This window comes from Macaca fascicularis, chromosome 11, assembly GCF_037993035.2.
Source record: "Macaca fascicularis isolate 582-1 chromosome 11, T2T-MFA8v1.1".
Classification (NCBI taxonomy): Eukaryota; Metazoa; Chordata; class Mammalia; order Primates; family Cercopithecidae; genus Macaca; species Macaca fascicularis.
Window position 1 is genome coordinate 48,794,028 of NC_088385.1, and position 19,697 is coordinate 48,813,724.

Sequence of the window (19,697 nt, forward strand, 5' to 3'; positions counted from 1 at the left end):
ACTTTAAGGATGTTGATTTTTCAGGATTTCAACATTTGAGATTATGGCATTCAGGACCGTATCTTTTGGGATTATGGTTGTCTCCCAAAATAATCTTATTAAATGTTATCAAAATGTATTATTTGATAGCATTATGAATTTAACAAATGTTTCATCTGTAAGTTATAGTGCTCATTACTAATTTAATCAGTCGATTATGCAGCTCTGAGCCTTACTAATTTTGGTCCTTAAACAGAACAAATGTGTCTAAGAAGATGAGTGGGGGGAGAAAAAGAAAGATATAGGGAAGGAGGGAAAGAGAAAGGGCTTTCAAGAAAGAAAGCTTCAAATCTCTCCCGCCACCCTACAAAACTCACTAATAGCTCTTCTTTTTGAAATGTGAGGGTAGGTAGTCCAGTCACAATTAACTTAGCCTGAGATGAACAGAATTTGAGTGGTAAAACAGGGCAGTGATTTTCCACAAAAAATGTTTTGCAAAACACATAAAATAAAAATTAAGAGAAATCCTAATAAAATATATAATAGTATAAATGATCTGGATGAAGTGAAGTGGGCAACCACAGAGCCCCACTTGCTTGCTCCCACTGAGACAATTCCATGAAACCATAGGGATCCAATCAACACAATTTGAAACCACTGGGCCCTCCTGAGAGAAAGTCAGGTCTCTTTTACCCCAAAAAGCTTGTTACTTGATTCTAACAGGCAAACCTCTCTCCTCTTTACCCTCTTATTTCCTGAAGCTTTCTCTTTCACAGGAGGCTTCCCAAAGATGTCCTTCGATGAGCTGTATGGTTGAAGGAATGTACAGCTGTGTACGGATATTGGGAGCAGCGGTAAGAGATAGGAGGTATAACAGAAAAAGCATTTTTGGACATGAGAGTTCATTAAGCTCATTCAGAGAAGTATCTGCTGAATAGACTAGGGGGACTAGGGATATAGACACAGAGAGATGCCCACATACCTACATTCCTGTACACATATGCATGCCCAGGCACATGCCTATACATACAACCCTGCCTGCACACACACATGCACACACAAAAACGTGAGAGAAAAGCTCTTTGGAAAAAGCAGCTCGAAGTGGGATGAATACCTCAGACCCCTGTCCACCTATCTTATCTGGAAAAAAAAGAGCAGTGTTTCTCAAACTTCAATGTGCATATAAATAACCTAAAGATCCTATTAAAGTGCAGGTTCTGATGCAGTAAGTCCTCAGTGAGGCCTGAGATTGTACATTTCTAACAAGCTCCCAGGTGATGCTAACGCCACTGGTCTGTGGACCACACTTCGATAGCAAACTCCTACATAACAGCACATCTCCACATGATCTATATTAAAATTGAAAAACAAAGTTCCCTGGTAAAAATAAGACTCAGAACTGCTCAATTAAACAAAACAAAACAAACTGGAGCCTTCTCAGAGACTGGAGGACTTCTCAGAGACTTAGAGGACCAAGATGAGGTGACAATGGTCATGAGAGGGCCCTAAAATGGTAAAAAGTCTACTTTTTTCCCATTCTTCCAATGAGAGATACCTCAAGTTTCACTTTTAAATGTTAGTATCTACGCAAAACTACAGAGTGGAAACACAACATTTTAGAAGTAGCTAACTTCTGACTGGAATGATAATATGAAGATAATCATTACTATCTTCCTCCTTATACTTCCTTAAATCTTTAATGTATATATAATACTTCAATAATCATGAGAAAAAGAATTATTATCTTAAGGAAAAAATAAAACTCCATCCCCCCACACCCCCCATCACACACAGAATGATAATCTTTCTACCAAGTATGTTGGCCCTATATCTAACCTTGAAGGAAAGAGAAATAAGCAAAAAAACTTTTCATTCAACTAGTACAGTTTTACAAACCTCTTTATTAAAGACAAAGGAGTGAAAAGATCAACCAGTAATCACACAACCCAGGTTTCAATCTAGGCTCTAACATTAATTCGTTGACTAGTGGACCATCTTCCTCACCAGCCATACAGGGGACAGTTTGATGAGCAAATAGAATGCTTTACATTAGCATGTAGAAAAATTACTTTATTCAGACTTACATAAAGCATAAAATATATTCTAGTAAAGGAAGAACTGTTGGTGAAGTAAATAAAAATGAAGCAATCATAACATTTTAGAAGGTAGGCTAGAAATAAATATTAGTGCAGAGACTTTGGGCTCTAGGTGGACAAAAGATAAATAGCAAAAATGGATGAAACAAAGAAGAAAGAAGCCCAAAATCACTTTGCCTATTCCACGAATGCACCAAGAGCTTTACCTGTTGAGCAACTACCTCCCTGGCATAAAAATCACCTACTTGCTGCCATTCTGGGTTGACTGTCCCTAGTATATTCTATAAAAGTAAAGTGTAATGTTGTGCAAAGGAACCCTGACCAGACCATAAAACATGTAAAGATGAAATGGTTTAATTCATATGTCTAAAAATTGTCAGGGAGCTATACAAACTTTACATCATACACACACACCCAGTCATTCACACATTCACATATAATCAAAGTGATTATATTACTATCAGTGATTCTTAATATTTGTATCACAAATAAAAGAGAGAAATATACTTACTGGTATTTCTCCTGAGAAACACTATGGTATCAAAGAAGTGAGGATATACAGCAAAATAAAAGTTGTTATAAAAGACATAAAAATTAAGTTTGTTAACATTTGTACTTCAAAAATATTAGTAAATATAGGAAAAAAGACAGTCATTTTCTTCTTTATTCACCATACGATTAGCCTAGATTTTTGACATTTAGTTCTTGTTTTTAAGTTCTTATATTATTTATAAGTAGTAGGTCTAATGTTAGAAACTGTCAAGAGGTATACCACCAGATTTAGGTATAGGGAAAATAAGAAGAAGAAATCCTTAAGAAGTTACTTGCTAGCAAATTTAATTAAATGCTACCACAGCAAGGTTATAACAAGGGACTGGAGGCTGGGCATGGTGGCTCACACCCGTAATCTCAATACTTTGGGAGGCTGAGGCAGGAGGGGGGCTTGAGGCAAAGTTTGAGAGCAGGATGGGCAACATAGCAACACCTCATCTCTACAAAAAATTTTTAAATTACCTGGGTGTGATGGAGCACGCCTATAGTCCTAGCTACTTGGGAGGCTGAGGTTTGAGCCCAGGAGTTTGAAGTTACAGTAAGCTATGATCGTACCACTGCACTCTGGCCTTAAAAAAAAGACTCTGTCTCTTAAAAAAAATTTTTTTTAAGGGACTGGAAATTCAGATTTCTAAATCTCACACTGATCAACTATTGACCCAAGTCACAATACTTCTCGCCTGTTTTCTTATCTATCAAGAGGATGCGAGGCTAGAGCCATGAATTCCAACAAATAGAAAAGACCTCAACCAGCAGATTGCTAAATATTATGTTATTCCCCAAGTTCCACAATTAAGAATCCTCCAAACTTAGCTGAAAATCCTGACAAGAAGGTTTTGAAAACAATAGCAGTCTCAGTTCATTTCAAAAGTTTAATACAAGCCTCTCTACTCCCAATCTCTCAAGATCTTCCCTCTGAAGATGCCCTTATCCGTCTATCATTAAGGTTTCAAGTAATAAAAACTTGTCTGGCTCAGGATGTGACTAAACACTCCAGAAACACTTGAAAGGTTCCTTATAGCTCTAAACTTCTCAGTAATGAATGAAGTACATACAGAATCTTTTAAAACATGATTATAAATCACAGCTCATGTAACAAAAGGTACCGTTTTAACAACCATGAAAGCCAATAAACAAAAAACTGTAGGTGTTCAACAAATATTTGTTAAATAAGTAATTATTCCAAGCTATAAAGATTTAAGGAAAACATACCTTAAAGAAAAAAAGACTAAGGTTTCACCAAATCCTTGAATGAAAGCTTGATATTCCACAGAATGATAATCTTTCTACCAAGTATGTTGGCCCTATATCTAACCTTGAAGGAAAGAGAAATAAGCAAAAAAAACTTTCATTCAACTAGTACAGTTTTACAAACCTCTTTATTAAAGACAAAGGAGTGAAAAGATCAACCAGTAATCACACAACCCAGGTTTCAATCTAGGCTCTAACATTAATTCGTTGACTAGCGGACCATCTTCCTCACCAGCCATACAGGGGACGGTTTGATGAGCAAATAGAAGGATACAGAGGAAAGCACTCTCAATACAGTAAAGCACTTCACAAGTGCGCTTACATAAAAGGGCAGGATCATTAAATTTATATATATTCAATACTTGAAAAATCATCCCAGGAATCATCTATATTGTAAATAAAATAATTTTATACTAGGGTTACATTATTAAGTTTAGTATATGTTTCATAAGTTATCTATTTTATTGGTTATATTGGCAATGATCGCCAGCATGATATTCAGGGTTTTTTTTTTTTTTTTCTTTTCTTTCAAAAGCATTGTTGAGAAGATTAAATGGTTTTAATTCTCATTGTTGAGAAGATTAAATGGTAAAGCCATTATCACAGTGGCTGACACACAGTAAGTGCTCAGTAAATAGTGGCCATTACTGTTAAAGAATAAATGGTGGCTTGTAATTTATTGCTATCAAATTCTTTTTTTTTTTTTTTTTTTTTTTTTTTTTTTTTTTTTTTTTTTTTTTTGTTACCATTGGTAGTTTCTGGTGTTGGAAACTCAGTAAAAGCTGTGTCTTTCATTATCTGTCACTTGTGCAGTGCTTTACTGTGCTCAGAATGTTTTCCTATATATACTTTAATTTGCTCATCAAACAACCCTATGCAACTGGTGAGGAAGGTAGAAATCCAGTCACATAATTAATATTAAAGCCTAGATTGAAACCCGAGTTGTTTGACGGAGGTTCATAAAACTACCATAGTTGAGTGAAAGGTTTCTTTACTTATTCCTCCTTCCTTCAAAGTTACATATAGAGCCAGCATACTATGTAGGAAGTTTCAGTCTACTGAAATTTTACATCAATTATATAACTATCATCTTAAAAACAGCAGTTTCTTTTAAAAAAAAAATACATACACACACACACACACATATATACAAATGAATAGACAAAGAAAAGGCTTTACCCAGCAATGAAGTGCCAGCTGTTTCAAAGAACATAATTTGGCTGAAATTTCTTAGGGGAGACAGTAATCAAACTGGAAATTGGCCATGATGTTAAAGCACATTTTACCAAAAGTGCTTTATTTATATTTATTTATTTGTACAGACGGGGTCTCGCTATGTTGCCCAGGCTAGTCTTGAACTCCTAGGCTCAAGCAATCCTCCTGCCCCAGCCTGCGAAAGTGCTGGGATTACATCAGGTGTGAGCCACCTCACCCCACCAAAAGTGCTTTATTAATAATGCCACATGCGACCATAAAAAAAGGTGAGTTCATGTCCTTTACAGGGACATGGATGAAACTGGAAACCATCATTCTCAGCAAATTAACACAGAAACAGAAAACCAAACACCAAATGTTCTTACTCATAAGTGGGAGTTGAACAATGAGAACACATGGACACAGGGAGGGGAACGTCACAAGTTGGGGCCTGTCGGGGAGTGGGGGGGCAAGAGGAGGCAGAGCATCAGGACAAAAACCTAATGCATGCAAGGCTTAAAACCTAAATGATGGGTTGATAGGTGCAGCAAACTACCACAGCACATGTGTATCTATGTAACAAACCTGCACTTTCTGCACATGTATCCCAGATGTTAAAGTAAAATAAATAATAGCCACAACAATACCTGATTTCATATAAGCACAGACTTCTCCAAAAACTAGAACTATGTTGGAAAATCCATTCTCAACTCCTTGCATTTACTCACTAGCAAATATTACCTATCTTCTGTGCTAGAATTCAAACCCTTAAAGGCTAGAATTGGGTTTCATCCACAATTTTGTAGTCCTAGCATAATTCATTGCATGTTTCCCAGTCAGCATGCATTTATAATATATTTTAGTTTCTGATAGGCCCTTGATGTCTACCTTAACTACCTTAACTTTAAAAATCATTCAACAGAAAACTAACAATTTAGGTGAAGAATACAACATATTTATTTTATTATACTTTAGTTCTGGGATACATGCACAGAACCTGCAGGTCTGTTACACAGGTACACACGTGCTACAATGGTTTGCTGCACTCATCAACCTGTCATCTACATTAGGTAATTCTCCTAATGCTATCCCTCCTCTAGTCTCCCACCCCAGGACAGGCCCCAGTGTGTGATGTTCCCCTCCCTGTGTCCATGTGTTCTCATTGTTCAACTCCCACTTATGAGTGAGAATATGTGGTGGTTGGTTTTCTGATCCTGTGTTAGTTTGCTGAGAATGATGGTTCCAGTTTCATCTACGTCCTTGCAAAGGACATGAACTCATCCTTTTTATGGCTGCATAGTATTCCATGGTATATACATGCCATATTTTCTTTATCCAGTCTATCATTGATGAGCATTTGGGTTGGTTCCAAGTCTTTGCTTTTGTGAATAGTGCTGCAATAAACATACGTGTGCATGTGTCTTTATAGTAGAATGATTTATAATCCTTTAGGTATATACCCAGTAATGAGACTTCTGGGTCAAATGGTATCTCTGGTTCTAGATCCCTGAGGAATCACCACACTGTCTTCCACAATGGTTGAACTAATTTACACTCCCACCAACAGTGTAAAAGCGTTCCTTTTTCTCCACATCCTCTCCAGCATCTGTTGTTTCCAGACTTTTTAATGATCGCCATTCTAACTGGCATGAGATAGTATCTCATTGTAGTTTGATGTGCATTTCTCTAATGACTAGTGATGAGTTTTTCATGTTTGTCGGCCACATAAATGTCTTCTTTTGAGAAGTGTCTATTTATATCCTTTGCCCAGTTTTTGATGGGGTTGTTTTTTTCTCGTAAATTTAACTTCTTTGTATATTCTGGCTATCAGATGGACAGATGGCAAAAAATTTTCTCCAATTCTATAGGTTGCCTGTTCACTCTGATGATAGTTTATTTTGCTGTACAGAAGCTGTTTAGTTCAATAAGATCTCATCTGTCAATTTTGGCTTTTTTTTGCCATTGCTTTTGGTGTTTTAGTCATAAAGTCTTTGCCCATGTCTATGTCCTGAATGGTATTGCCTAGTTTTCTTCTAGGGTTTTTATGGTTTTAGGTCTTATGTTTAAGTCTTTAACCGATCTTGAGTTAATTTTGTCTAAGGTGTAAGGAAGGGATCCAGTTTCAGTTTTCTGTATATGGCTAGCCAGTTTACCCAATACCATTTATTAAATAGGGAATCCTTTCCCCAGTGTTTGTTTTTGTCAGGTTTGTCAAAGATCAGATGATTGTAGATGGGTGGTGTTATTTCTGAGGCCTCTGTTCTGTTCCATTGGTCTGTATCTCTGTTTTGGTATCAGTACCATGCTGTTTTGGTTACTGTAGCCTTGAAGTATAGTTTGAAGTCAGGTAGCATGATGGCTCCAGCTTTGTTTTTTGTTTTGTTTTGTTTTGTTTTTCCATAGGATCGTCTTGGGTAAACAGGCTTTTTTTGGTTCCATATGAAATTTAAATTAGTTTTTTTAATTCTGTGAAGAAAGTCAATGGTAGCTGGATGGGGATAGCACTGAATCTATAAATTACTTTGGGAAGTATGGCCATTTTCACAATATTGATTCTTCCTATCTACGAGCATGGAATGTTTTTCCACTTGTTTATGTCCTCTCTTATTTCCTTGAGCAGTGGTTTGTAGTTCTTCTTGAAGAGATCCTTCACATCCCTTGTAAGTTGTATTCCTAGATATTTTATTCTCCTTGTAGCAATGGAATATACAATATATTTCTTAATACGCTGTACACTTTCAAGACTTCATTGGTTTTAGTCAAGAAACACTTCATTTTTAGCTATATTATATAAATTTCAACAATCTGAAAAATAAGACCTAATAAGTGGCCACAAATGAGATCATAACAATAATATACAACTTGCCAAAGTTGTTCCTTAAAAATGCTAAGGTGTTCGTGTACAATATCATCCTTGAAATAATGCTAAAACAGTTGGGTGCAGTGGCTCATGCTTGTAATCCCAACATTTTGGAGACCAAGGTGAGAGTATTGCTTTGGCCCAGGAGTTCGAAACCAGACTGGGCAACATAGGGAGATACCCCCTCTTTACCAAAAATTTAAAAATTAACCAGACATAGTGGCACACTCCTATACTCCCAGCTACTTGGGAGGCTAAGGTGGGGGGACCACTTGAACCAGGGAGGTTAAGACTGCAGTAAGCTATATCCACACCACTGCACTCCACCCTGGGCAATAGAGTGAAACCCTGTCTCAGAAAATAAATAAATAAATAATGCTAAAACGATTTATACCTACAACTTAGAGACAAAAAAGTTTGATAATATTTTTACAAACATAATGTTCAAAATTATTGGAAAAGCAATGTCAGGTGTCAAATAGTAACAGTCAAATTTGCATAAACATTAATTGAAAACATTTAAATATCTACAATACTTCAGGTATTTTATTAGCTTCTAGGAATACCAAAGTGAATAAGACAGTCTCTGCCCTGTAAGGCAGGTGTCTAGACAATTGTACTACAATATAGTGATTCGCCAGGAATAATTACATACACATACAGCCATGCATCATTTAATGACAGGGATATGTTCTGAAAAATGCATCGTTAGGTGATTTCATCGTGGGAACATCACAGAATGTACTTATACAAACCCAGATGGTACAGCCTACTACATACCTAGGCTATATGGTAGAGCCTATTGCTCTGAGGTTACAAACCTGCACAGGATGTTACTATACAGAATGCTGCAGGTAATTGTAACACCACAGTAAGTATTTGTATCTAAACATAGAAAAAGTAGAGTAAAAATATGGTATTATAATTTTATGGGACTATATACGTGGTCCCCCACTGACCAAAATGTCATTATGGAGTGCGTGACTGACTCTACTACATAGAATCGGTATGATACCAAGGGGTGGAGGGACAGTAATCCTAGAGGGCCTCTTTGAAAAGTATCATATGGTGGCTCACGCCTGTAATCACAGCACTTTGGGAGGCTGAGGCAGGCGGATCATGAGGTCAGGAGATGGTGACCATCCTGGCCAACATGGTGAAACCCTGTCTCTACTAAAAATACAAAAATTAGCTGGGTATGGTGGCGCACGCCTGTAATCCCAGCTACTCAGGAGGCTGAGGCAGGAGAATCGCTTGAATCTGGGAGGCAGAGATTGCAGTGAGCCAAGGTCGTGCCACTGCACTCCAGCCTGGCAACAGAGTGAGACTCTGTCTCCAAAAAAAAAGAAAAAGAAAAAGAAAAGTACCATATGATAAAAATAATTCAGTGCTGACACAACACAGGATTGGGATAAGCAGCAGGAAATGAAGCTAGGAAGGTAGTGTAGGGATAGATTATTATTATAGCCTTGAACACTATACTCAGGATCTCAGCTTTTATTCAGCAGCCACTAACAGGACTCAATTGTTTTTTAATATACAGGGACCAACATAATCAGATAGGTTTCAAAGAAGACAATGAAGATAATGTTAGTAGCATTCCAAAGGAGAGACCAATTTGTCCAATAGCTCATGAGAGAAGTGATACGGGCTTCTGAACTGTAACTACATAAACTGGAAAAAGGATATATTTAAGAGAAAAATCCAGAGAAAGGACAAGAAGGATGACCACAAATTAGAATCAAAGTTGAGACAATGATGGTTTCTAGCTGAGGTTCCAGAAAGGAGTTTATGCCACATACAAAGTAAAGAATATACAGATACCAGGTTTGGGGAGGCAGAAATGGGTTTCAGAGATATACATAGAAATCTACGAAAAAGGAGTGTTAGAGACATCAAGGAAGGAGAGTTTCAATTAAAAAAGGGCCAATAACATCAAATACTTTGGAGGAGACATCAAAAGATGAGTGAGATTGGCCACTGAGTTAAACAACTAGGATACTAGTTGTCAGGCCTCACACTGTAAAGGAAATAAAAAGAACACTTACTAAAGTAAATCCATTACATGTAGAAACCCAAGCCAATAAACTCTAGACCAGCAGTTCACAAACTTTTTGGTCTTAGGATCATTTACACTTTTAAAATTTAAGAGTTTTTTTTGTTTTTTGTTTTTCTTAATATGGGTCATATATCGATATTTACTATATTACAAATAAAAACTGATAAAAATCTAAATATATAAGTTCATTTAAAAAATAAACACATCACATATTAAATGACATATTTTTATTTTTAAAACTTATTATTTTCCAAAACAAAGGTATTTTGTATGAAGAGTGGCACTGTATATTTTTGCAAACCTCTAACATCTGGCTTAGTAGAAGACATCTGGATTGTCACATCTGTCTCAGCATTCGATTTGTTGCAATACGCTGTTTTAGTCCAAAAATATTAAGAAAATCTGCACTCTCACAGATATATAGTTGAAAAGAGATAAGTAGCTTGATAGCATTTTCAGATAATTACAGATGTTATTCTTTGATACTACATAAAAACACAGTTGTTTCTCAAAGGTTAGTGCAATGTGAAATCTGAAACCACATCAATGAAGTTTACAGTGTTCCCTTAAAATCTGTTGGTATTTTGTACTTCGAATGGATTACCCATTACAGTTTTATAAAATCAAACATTGGTAACTAGGAACCATTTGTTTGCTGAGTTATGCATATTTTCCAAATGCTGACACATTTCATGGTAAAATGTCAAAAATTACATTCATTGATATCACCACTAATCTTCTCATAAAAGTCTTTATACACAGAAACTCTAAAGCTCATTGTTGCTACAAATTTTCAAAAATTCTAATTTTCACTTGAGTGATTATCACTGGCAACATATACTATCAAATGTTTTCCTTGAAGTGATATATTTCTTGAATATATTCACTTTCAAGAAAATATATGCTAAATATCCAAGTCTGAATAACTATGGTATTTCAGGTAGTCTTTCAAGTAAAAATGATGTTGTATGACAAAAAGACTAGTTCTGCTTGTAAGATAAACTACACTTAACCGCTTTACTTTGGTATACAGTGTAAGTGCTTTATGTGTAGTTCCCATTTTGTCAGACAAAATATTTTTTAAAATATGAGATGTAATAAAATTAGTAAATTTTACTGCTTCAAGGATATTCTTAATTCAAACGGGCATTATTCTTACTGCATTCATGTACATGGTGGTGAAAATTACAATGAAGATAGCAATTTGGTGCCGCTGCTTTGATTCATGCTAAAGTGCTGGCAGTTTTACCCACCATTGCCTCTGCACCATCACAGTGAAAAAAGCAAATAACATTTTCATATTATTATAAAAACAGTGTGAACCTCATAGAAAGGTTCAACTAAAAAGATATCAGGGACTCTCAGTGTCCCTCAGACTATACTTTGAAAACCACTCTGATATCCGGACTATACAAACACTAATCGCTTGTAAAATTTACCCACATACAATTAACTAGTGTGAGTCCTCTAAGACAGCAGACAAAAAACAAACAAGTAAGAAACCTCCTAGAATAAGGAGTCTCTGAACAACTAAATGGTTGCTAGAAAGGCTCCTCAGATAGACAGGAGGGGGCTCAGGAACCCTGCATTTCTTTAAAAAGGACTTATGTAGATGGTCCTCAATTTTTTTCTCCCATTCCTACACAAAAGGTCTAGGAGAATCAGTGCCAAACCTCAAATTTGAAGACAGAAAGCAAGTATGACAAGAAAACAACAATGCTGAAAAGATTTCTACCAGATGATAGTTGGTTTAAGCTTCTTTCAGAATGTGAATTTTATAGTTTGCTTTTAACAGAAGCTGAAATAACTCATTCTTTTTACCTAACCATAATACTGTGTTCAGTTATAAACACTATATATTTTTAATGAAAAAGTTCCACCTCTTCAGCCTACACTTAAAGGAAAGATCTACTAACACTAAACCTCACATATGGAGCTTGGTACAGTTAAAGTGGTTCTGATTTGCAAAACCGTAAAATTTTAAAGAAACAAAAAAATCCATTCTGCTCACCACTGTATGTCTAGTATCCAACTCAGCCCTTAAATAAGATGCTCAATAAACATTTGCAGAATGCTGAATATTGAAACGGTTGATATGAAATGAAGTATGAACCCAGGTTACCAAACTCATACTAGAATAACACCTAGTTATTATGTGAAATCTTTTCTTTCACATATTTTTTTTCTACTCTTTCTACTATGTGAAATCTTTTTCATAGCTCTCTAAAATAACACCTATGCGAAACCTAAAGGACTGTTACAATATCCTCTAAGAAAATGTAACATTACCTGTTACATTTGAAACCCTGGTATGAACCATTTAGACCACAGTTTAAAACCCAAACCAATAATTCTATCATTTTCATTTCTAAATATTTGCTACCTGAATCAAGCAAAGTAACTGTCCACTCCTAGGTGAAGTAGCAGTAAGACACCAGTCTTAATTTCCATCATCACACATTGATTATCACCCTCATACAGACTATCCTTAATATTTAATATTTCATTTTCTCTGATGATTCAGAATGTTTTTTGTTCTTGAGACAGGGTCTCACTCTGTTGCCCAGGCTGGAATGCAGTGGTATGATCACAGTTCACTGCAACCTCAAACTCTGGGGCTCAAGGGATCCTCCCACTTCAGCCCCCTGAGTAGCTGGGACCACACGCGTGCACCACCACACCCAGATAATTTTTTTTATTTGTAGTAGAGACAAGATCTCACTGTGTTGCCCAGGTTGGTCTCAAACTCCTGGCCTCAAGAAATCCTCCTGTCTCAGCCTCCCAAAGTGCTGGGCTTACACATGTGGGCCATTAGGCCCAGTCAAGAATGATCCTTAATTTCCTAAAGTTTCTTGCATTTATATTTGGGACATTTCTTGCCTTATAAGAAACTTCAGACAGGCTGGGCATGGTGTCTCACTCCTGTAATCCCAGCACTTCGGGAGGACAAGGCAGACGGATCACCTGAGGTCAGGAGTTTGAGACCAGCCTGGCCAGCATAGTGAAACCCCATCTCTACTACAAATACAAAAATTGGCCTGGCGTGGTGGCGGGCACCTGTAATCCCAGCTACTACAGAGGCTGAGGCACGCAAATTGCTTGAACCTGGGAGGCAGAGGTTGCAGTGAGCCGAGGTCACACCACTGTACTCCAGCCTGGACGACAGAGCAAGATTCTGTCTCAAATTCCGGCCCCCCTCCAAAAAAAAAAGAAAGACAGAAAAGAAACTTCAGATACAAACACTGTGCAGCATCTTGAAAATAATTTGTCACCATGGAATTTTTTTCCTTCTAAAAATTTTCCTGTCAGTTTGACATTTACTACTGTTTCTCTCACAAAAGCACAATGTAAAAAATTTTGGAGTGAGGGACTGAATAATTACCTGTTGGATATAATGTTCACTATTTGGATAAAGGGTACACTAGAAGCCCAATTCCCTGACTCTGCAATATACCCAATAACATGCACATGTACCCCAAAATATAAAATAAAATTAAAAATTGAGGAACTGAAGCTACAACAAATTGTTTTATTTTGAAATACATGCCATGAATGTAACTTCATTCTATAGAAAGACATGACCTATCATGGATATATAACCCAAAGGAAATGGGCTTCTGTTGCAATATAAAGAATTTGAACTTAATATTCCTTAAAGAAAAAAAAAAATATTGTCAATAAAAACTTTAAAGGGACCAGAATGGTGGCTCACTCCTATAATCCCAGTTCTTTGGGAGGCCAACGTGGGAGGATCACTCGAGCTCAGGAGTTTGAGACTAGCCTAGGCAACACAAAGATCCCCATCTCTACAAAAAAATAAGAAAATTAGCCACACGTGATGGCGTGCATCTGTAGTTCCAGCTACTTGGGAGGCTGAGGTGAGAGGATCCCTTGAACCTGGGAGTTCGAGGCTGCAGTGAGCCTGGATGATGACACTGCAACCCAGGGCAACAGAATGAGATCTTACCTCAAAAAAGAAAAAAGAAAAAAAATACTTTAAAGGTAGAACAAGGACTCAATCTTCTCCGCAGGTTTAAAAAGAAAAAAGTTTTTCAAATGTCTAGAATGGCTTAGACTTGGCCTAACATTTGGCAATGAGGCAGAATCAGTTCAAAGGTCAGTCTGACCCAAAGGATTCAAATCCCATCTATGGGTCACACAAACAAAACATCAGCAAACTGCATCCTTCTGCTCTGCTGCTATCCAGTCCCAGCTTTAGTACTTGCCAACCTTACTCTGGAAATTACCCTAACTGTTAATTAATATGTCAATTATGGAGAATTATTCCTTCCAACTACTGAAACTTTTGCTTCTCAACAGCATTCTGCAGTCCTTTAATCTTGTTTTTCTAACATTACCAGAGAGGAAAATATTAATATTCTGTGATGTAATCAGTATCTTCTCTATTAACAATACCCTGTTCCACACTGTTCTATACAAACATGGATTCTACCCTGAATTTCAGAAACCACTAGGAAAATAACAGATAACAGAGAAATTAGAGCTCTTAGGTTTAACTTAGAGCCAAAATCAAAAGAGAAGAGACAATTCAGAGAGAGGAAGGAAGAAGCTGAGAGGGTCGTAGTGTAGAACACTTACTTTCAGGAACACAGTGTCCCTTAGATTTCTGGTGAGTTGCCCAGAGCCTCTTCAGTTTCAATCCAAATGACAATGCTTCTCTGAGTCCTCCTCAAGTAATGTTTCCACCACTAAAAATTGGATCTACAAGAGCTCGGATGTACCGGTTAAAAACAAAAAAAAAGTCAGGGGCCCCCAGGTGGGCCTCAAGCCTCTTTTAAACTAGGCCCACTTCTCTGTCCTGGGCCAACTCCCCTGTGTACTATATTCCTTCTTCTTCCAGGTGCCAGGTATTCAGCCTGTTTCTTCTCTTCTGAGCTGCCACCACCTACTCTATTTCTCAGGGTTCCTCTAATCCCAAGACTGGCTGTGGAGTAGGACACCAGCTTCCCCCCTTCCTTGCTGTCCCTGCAAATAAACATATAGGCTCTTCTAGTTTCAGTATTTTTCTAATGGCTACAAGAAAATAGAGAGGGAACAACAAAAAGCAATAATATATAGTACCAGAGATCAAGATTATAATAATTGTCTCCACTTTAATGTTCCTGCCTCCAAAAAACGAATTTTCTAAATATTGTTTACTAAGCATTTTAAAAAGCACAAAGTACTAACACGGATATACAAATACACTCTAAACCAACTCCAACCTTACACAGCCATTAAGATACTCTGCTTTTCAAAATACTTAAATCACAAAACACGGGTCCAAAAATAGTAACCACAATCATTTTAGCAAATACTTTTTTTCTTTTTGGAATGTTCTGTTGTAATCCCTTAAATTTAGCATGTCTAAAAGTTGGCTTTCTGAGCATAAAAAATGTTCAAAATATTTTATCCACTGTAAATGAGAATAAATGGGTCCAAAATTAGTAACCACAATCATTTTAGTATATACTTTTTTCTTTTTGGAATGTTCTGCTGTAATCCCTTAAATTTAGAATATGTTTGAAAATTTTCTTTTTGAATATGAAAAATGTACAAAATATTTTATCCATTGTGGGAATATACAAAAAGCATATAATATTTACAAAAAATAAGCATGTCAAAGCCAGCGAGCTTCACTGAGAAAATTTTCAAATAAGTTACTGTCAACCATTCCTGTCTCTACATTTCAAACTTAATAAAATTCTGTAGTGTTTTAAAAAAAAATCAAGATCACATTTTTTAGAAATCTAACGTCTACTGAATATTTGCATATGTCAATATCATATATGCCTTTTTTAAAGCAACAGTAAGATAGATTAGTATGCTTATTGTTATAGTTTAGTCTCTAATGAACTTTGTAACATCAAAATATATATCTTCTCTACATATTAAGTAATAAATCACAGGATTATATTTAATTCAAAGGGTACCTTCCTATAAAAATCAAGGAGCTCGATAACTAAGTGCTGACAGATTAAGAATGCCAGACTGAATTTCCTGGATGATTTTCTTTATCCACTTAATTCAAAGTCGTTTTTTAAAAAACAGAGTTATTATACTGCAAGCTTACAATAAATAAAGTCTGAAAATGGGCAGAGATCTTTTCATCTCATTTGTCTAAGAGACTGCCATTTAATCAAACTAAAGATATGCAGGTACTTTCAGTAAAAATCTGTTCCTGTGACTGGGCTCATCTCCAACTACTTATTTATAAAATATTAGAGAACTGGAATAAAAACACTAAATAAAACCTTGATCTGACCCTTCCAGAAGTCCATATAGAAAAGAAGTTTAATATATTGTGTATTCTGCAATCAGATAGTTTTCTTTTTTTAGGAACGAAATTAAATTACATCCTTTGCTCCTAAAGAGGATTTTATGGGTTTTCCTTGATCCCTACACACTAACACAACAATGCAGCCAACATTTTTATACCCAGAGTGGGGAGAGGGACATTACACACGGCGATACGAATTAAATCGCAGTAGCTAATGCCTCCCATAAATAATTTATTCTCTCTTGGCAGCAAAAAACCTTACAGCCTCTTCAATTACCCCTCACCGCAAACCATCGCCTGGGTTGCGATCAATGTGACCCAGTTCCTATCGCCACAGCCACCTCCGTCTCGCCTCCTCCCGCCGGGTCCGCGAATGTCATGGGACGGGGCGGCAGCCGCAGGGGCGTCCCCTGGTCGTCACCCCGCCAGACGGAGGCGCGCGGGGCAGGCCTGGGACTCACCGGGTGGAGGTGCCCTTCCGCACATCGCACATCATGCACTTGAAGGCCTCGGCGCTGTTCCGGAAGGTGCAGACGCTACAGTCCCAGTAACCCTCATCCGAGGACGGCTTCGGCTGCCGCTTCGGCCTGCAGGACACAACCCGGACACGACGCGGCGCGGGGTCACCAGCAGGCCGCGCCCGGCGCCCGGGCCCTGCGGCCGCCCCCGCCCCGCCCCCCGCCCCAATTCCGCGACCCCCGCCCGGCGGGCCCCCGGCGGGCCCTCGGCGCGCCGCGCTCCGGCTCCAAGGGGGAAGGAAGTCAGGAAGAGGCAGGGCGCGAGCCCGGCCGCACTCGCCGCCGCCACAGCCGCTCTGACACCCGGGCTGCCGCTCCGGTAGCCGCCGCCATCGCGGCTCCATTGTGGGGCGGCCGGCGCCGGCCCCCTCACGCGGCAGCACTCGCACACCAGCGGCGCCGCCCCCGTGCTCGCCCCGGTGCCCGGGCGGCGAGCGAGGCAGCCACCCGAAGCCCTGCACCAGGGCCCTGCCGCCCGCACAGTCCGGGCCCCGGGGCCCGGGCGCTGTTACCTGGTGGGGCTCTTCTTGTCTCCCATGGCTTGGCTATCAACGCACGCTGAGAGTCGCCGCCGCGGCCGCACTGTTTGTCAATAAGGAGGATAATAAGCCGGGCGGAAGCGGGCGGGGGAGGAGGGAGGAAGGGGGCGGGGAAGGCCGCACCGCCGCGCTCGGGAGCCGCCGCCGGATCCCACGCAGCCTCCAGCTGTCGGGGAAACTCCTGCCTGGGCGCACGTGACCCGCGCCCGCCAACCAGCAGCCGCGCCGGAGACTTCAAACGCGGCCAGCGCGGCCCAGCACCCGCGGCGAGTTAGCCGGCGGGCGGTGCGGAGGTGGACGCCTCGGCCTCGGGAGCCGGCGCCGCCTCACCGCACTGTTGCCCTGTCGCCCTCTCGGTACCCACGGCTGCCAGGGGCTGCCGCGCGCTCCAGAGCCCCTCTGAGGAGGAAAATATCTGTCCCACCGACTGGCTTGGGATGCTCAGTCATCCCGTGCGAAGCCTGGTCCAAGGTCTGGCATTCGGAGGCCTGTCCAGGTCTGGACAGAAGTGCCAGCCCGGGGTCTCCAGGTAGAACGACTTTCCTGGCCTCCGCCGTCCTTAGCTACTCAGTCCCCGCCTGCAGGACACCACGGGGAAGGCGGGAACCAACACGCAGCGCCATTGCTAGATGCCTTAAAGCGCTACACAGATGCTCAAACAAGTAGGGCTTGTCACCCCTAACTTAGAGGAATCGAAATCAAGACTCAAGAGAGGTTAGGTGACTTCCTCTGGGCTACATAATTAGAAAATGACAAAGCCAGGAGTCTAACTCTGCTCTAATTCCAAAGGCACCCTTTTGGCCTCTCAGGCCTCTGCAGTAGCTGCTTTTGAAAGAAACCCAATACATACTCATAAGGCCTTTTTAAATATAAGGAGTTTACATGTCCCCTCAACGCTGTCTGCTAACAAAAGAACACCTTCCCAGGTCTCTTTACCTCAATATACTAAATAAAGGTCCTCATACTCCAGACTCCAGCAACAGCCATCAAACTGGTCTCCGAAGCTCCACTTCCACCTCCCCAATCGATTCAGTAGTCCACAACCAGATGAATAATAAAATGCTGTTAATATTATGCCACCACTCTGATCAAGAACCACTAACGACTCCCACACTCCTTAGCCTGGCATTTAAAGGCTTCACACATTTTCCCTACCTCTGCATCCCTCTCCCATGAGAAAAGCTGCCTCCTGACAATGCACATGGGTTACTTCTGCATAAACTAGATCCCTCTTTAACAGTGCTGTTTCTGTCCATCTTTCTAGGTTTACATCAATTCCGAATTCATGTAAAATGATAATTTCATAGCTAAACTACAAAGGAAATGGTACAGTCAGAAGTCCAGGGTTCTCAGCCTGCTTCCCCTGTTTCTTAGCTGATAGATCTTGGAAGTATTGCTTAATTTCTGTAATTCTCAACGTTTTCATCTTCTGAATGGCATCTATATGAGATTGTTGTGCGATTAATAATAAAATAATATTTTTTGGCCAGGCGCGGTGGCTCACGTGTGTAATCCCAGCACTTTGGGAGGTGGAGGCGGGCGGATCACCTGAGGTCAGGAGTTCAAGACCAGCCTGGCCAACTTGGTGAAACCCCATCTCTACTAAAAAATATACAAAAATTAGCCTGGCGTGGTGGCGGGTGCCTGTAATCTCAACTACTCGGGAGGCTGAGGCAGAGAGAATTGCTTGAACCCGGGAGTCGGAGGGTGCAGTGAGCCGAGATCGTGCCACTGCACTCCAGCCTGGGCGACAGAGCGAGACTCTGCCTCTAAATAAATAAATAAATAATTTTTTTTAGCACTATGTGCCAGGCACTTTGTAAATCCCTGTACGTAGATACATATTTTAAAGGACTCAAAGTGCTATGCACATGGCCTCATTGACTGCAGATGCTCTTCGATTTAGAATGGGGATACTTCCCGATAAATCCATCTTAAATAAAAAATACCATAAATCGAAAATGCATTTGGTACACCGATAAACCCATCGTAAAGTAGAAAAATCGTAAGTTGAGCCGTTGTAAATCCATAGTCTAGCCCTTCATTTTAAAGACAAGAAAGTTAGGGCCCAGGTTAAATGGTTTTTCTTTAATGAATAGGCCAGGGTTAGAGCTCAGGTATCCTGAGACGAATGTCTTTCACCGCACCTTCTTTCTGATTAACCAAGTCACTCCATTTACATAGCAGTCTCTAAACTCATTGTACTATCTGTACTTTTTGCAAATGTAGCTTCTCATGATTCAGACCCGAATTCGGAAACCAGGAACCATGAGGAGTATGATTGAGGAAAGTATACAAGAGAACGAGATTTGAGGCCTAGTCTTTAACCTCTCAGTAATGCAGTGGGTAAACTCAGCTAAATCACTTCC

At 39.5% G+C, this 19,697-nt stretch overlaps 1 protein-coding gene across 24 annotated transcripts in view; it reads right to left on the reverse strand.

The window, feature by feature from the left end:
• The window catches only part of YAF2 (YY1 associated factor 2), a 78,061-nt gene extending 60,669 nt beyond the window's left edge, over window positions 1–17,392 (reverse strand). For 14 of the 24 annotated variants that reach the window (XR_012420148.1, XR_012420149.1, XR_012420137.1 and 11 more), the window contains exons 1-3: window positions 17,302–17,392; window positions 16,733–16,858; window positions 14,591–14,977 (exon numbers count right to left, since the gene is read on the reverse strand). Coding sequence is in view for 5 of the 24 variants with exons in the window: in XM_065524046.2 (XP_065380118.1) it covers window positions 14,776–14,977; window positions 16,733–16,858; window positions 17,302–17,327 (354 nt within the window). In the remaining 19 variants the exon portion in view is untranslated. Of the gene's footprint in view, window positions 1–14,585; window positions 14,978–16,732; window positions 16,859–17,301 lie in introns of those variants that run through there. The other 10 variants (XM_065524045.1, XM_065524040.1, XM_065524042.1 and 7 more) reach the window with 3 other exon arrangements.
• Window positions 17,393–19,697: the final 2,305 nt, after the last annotated feature.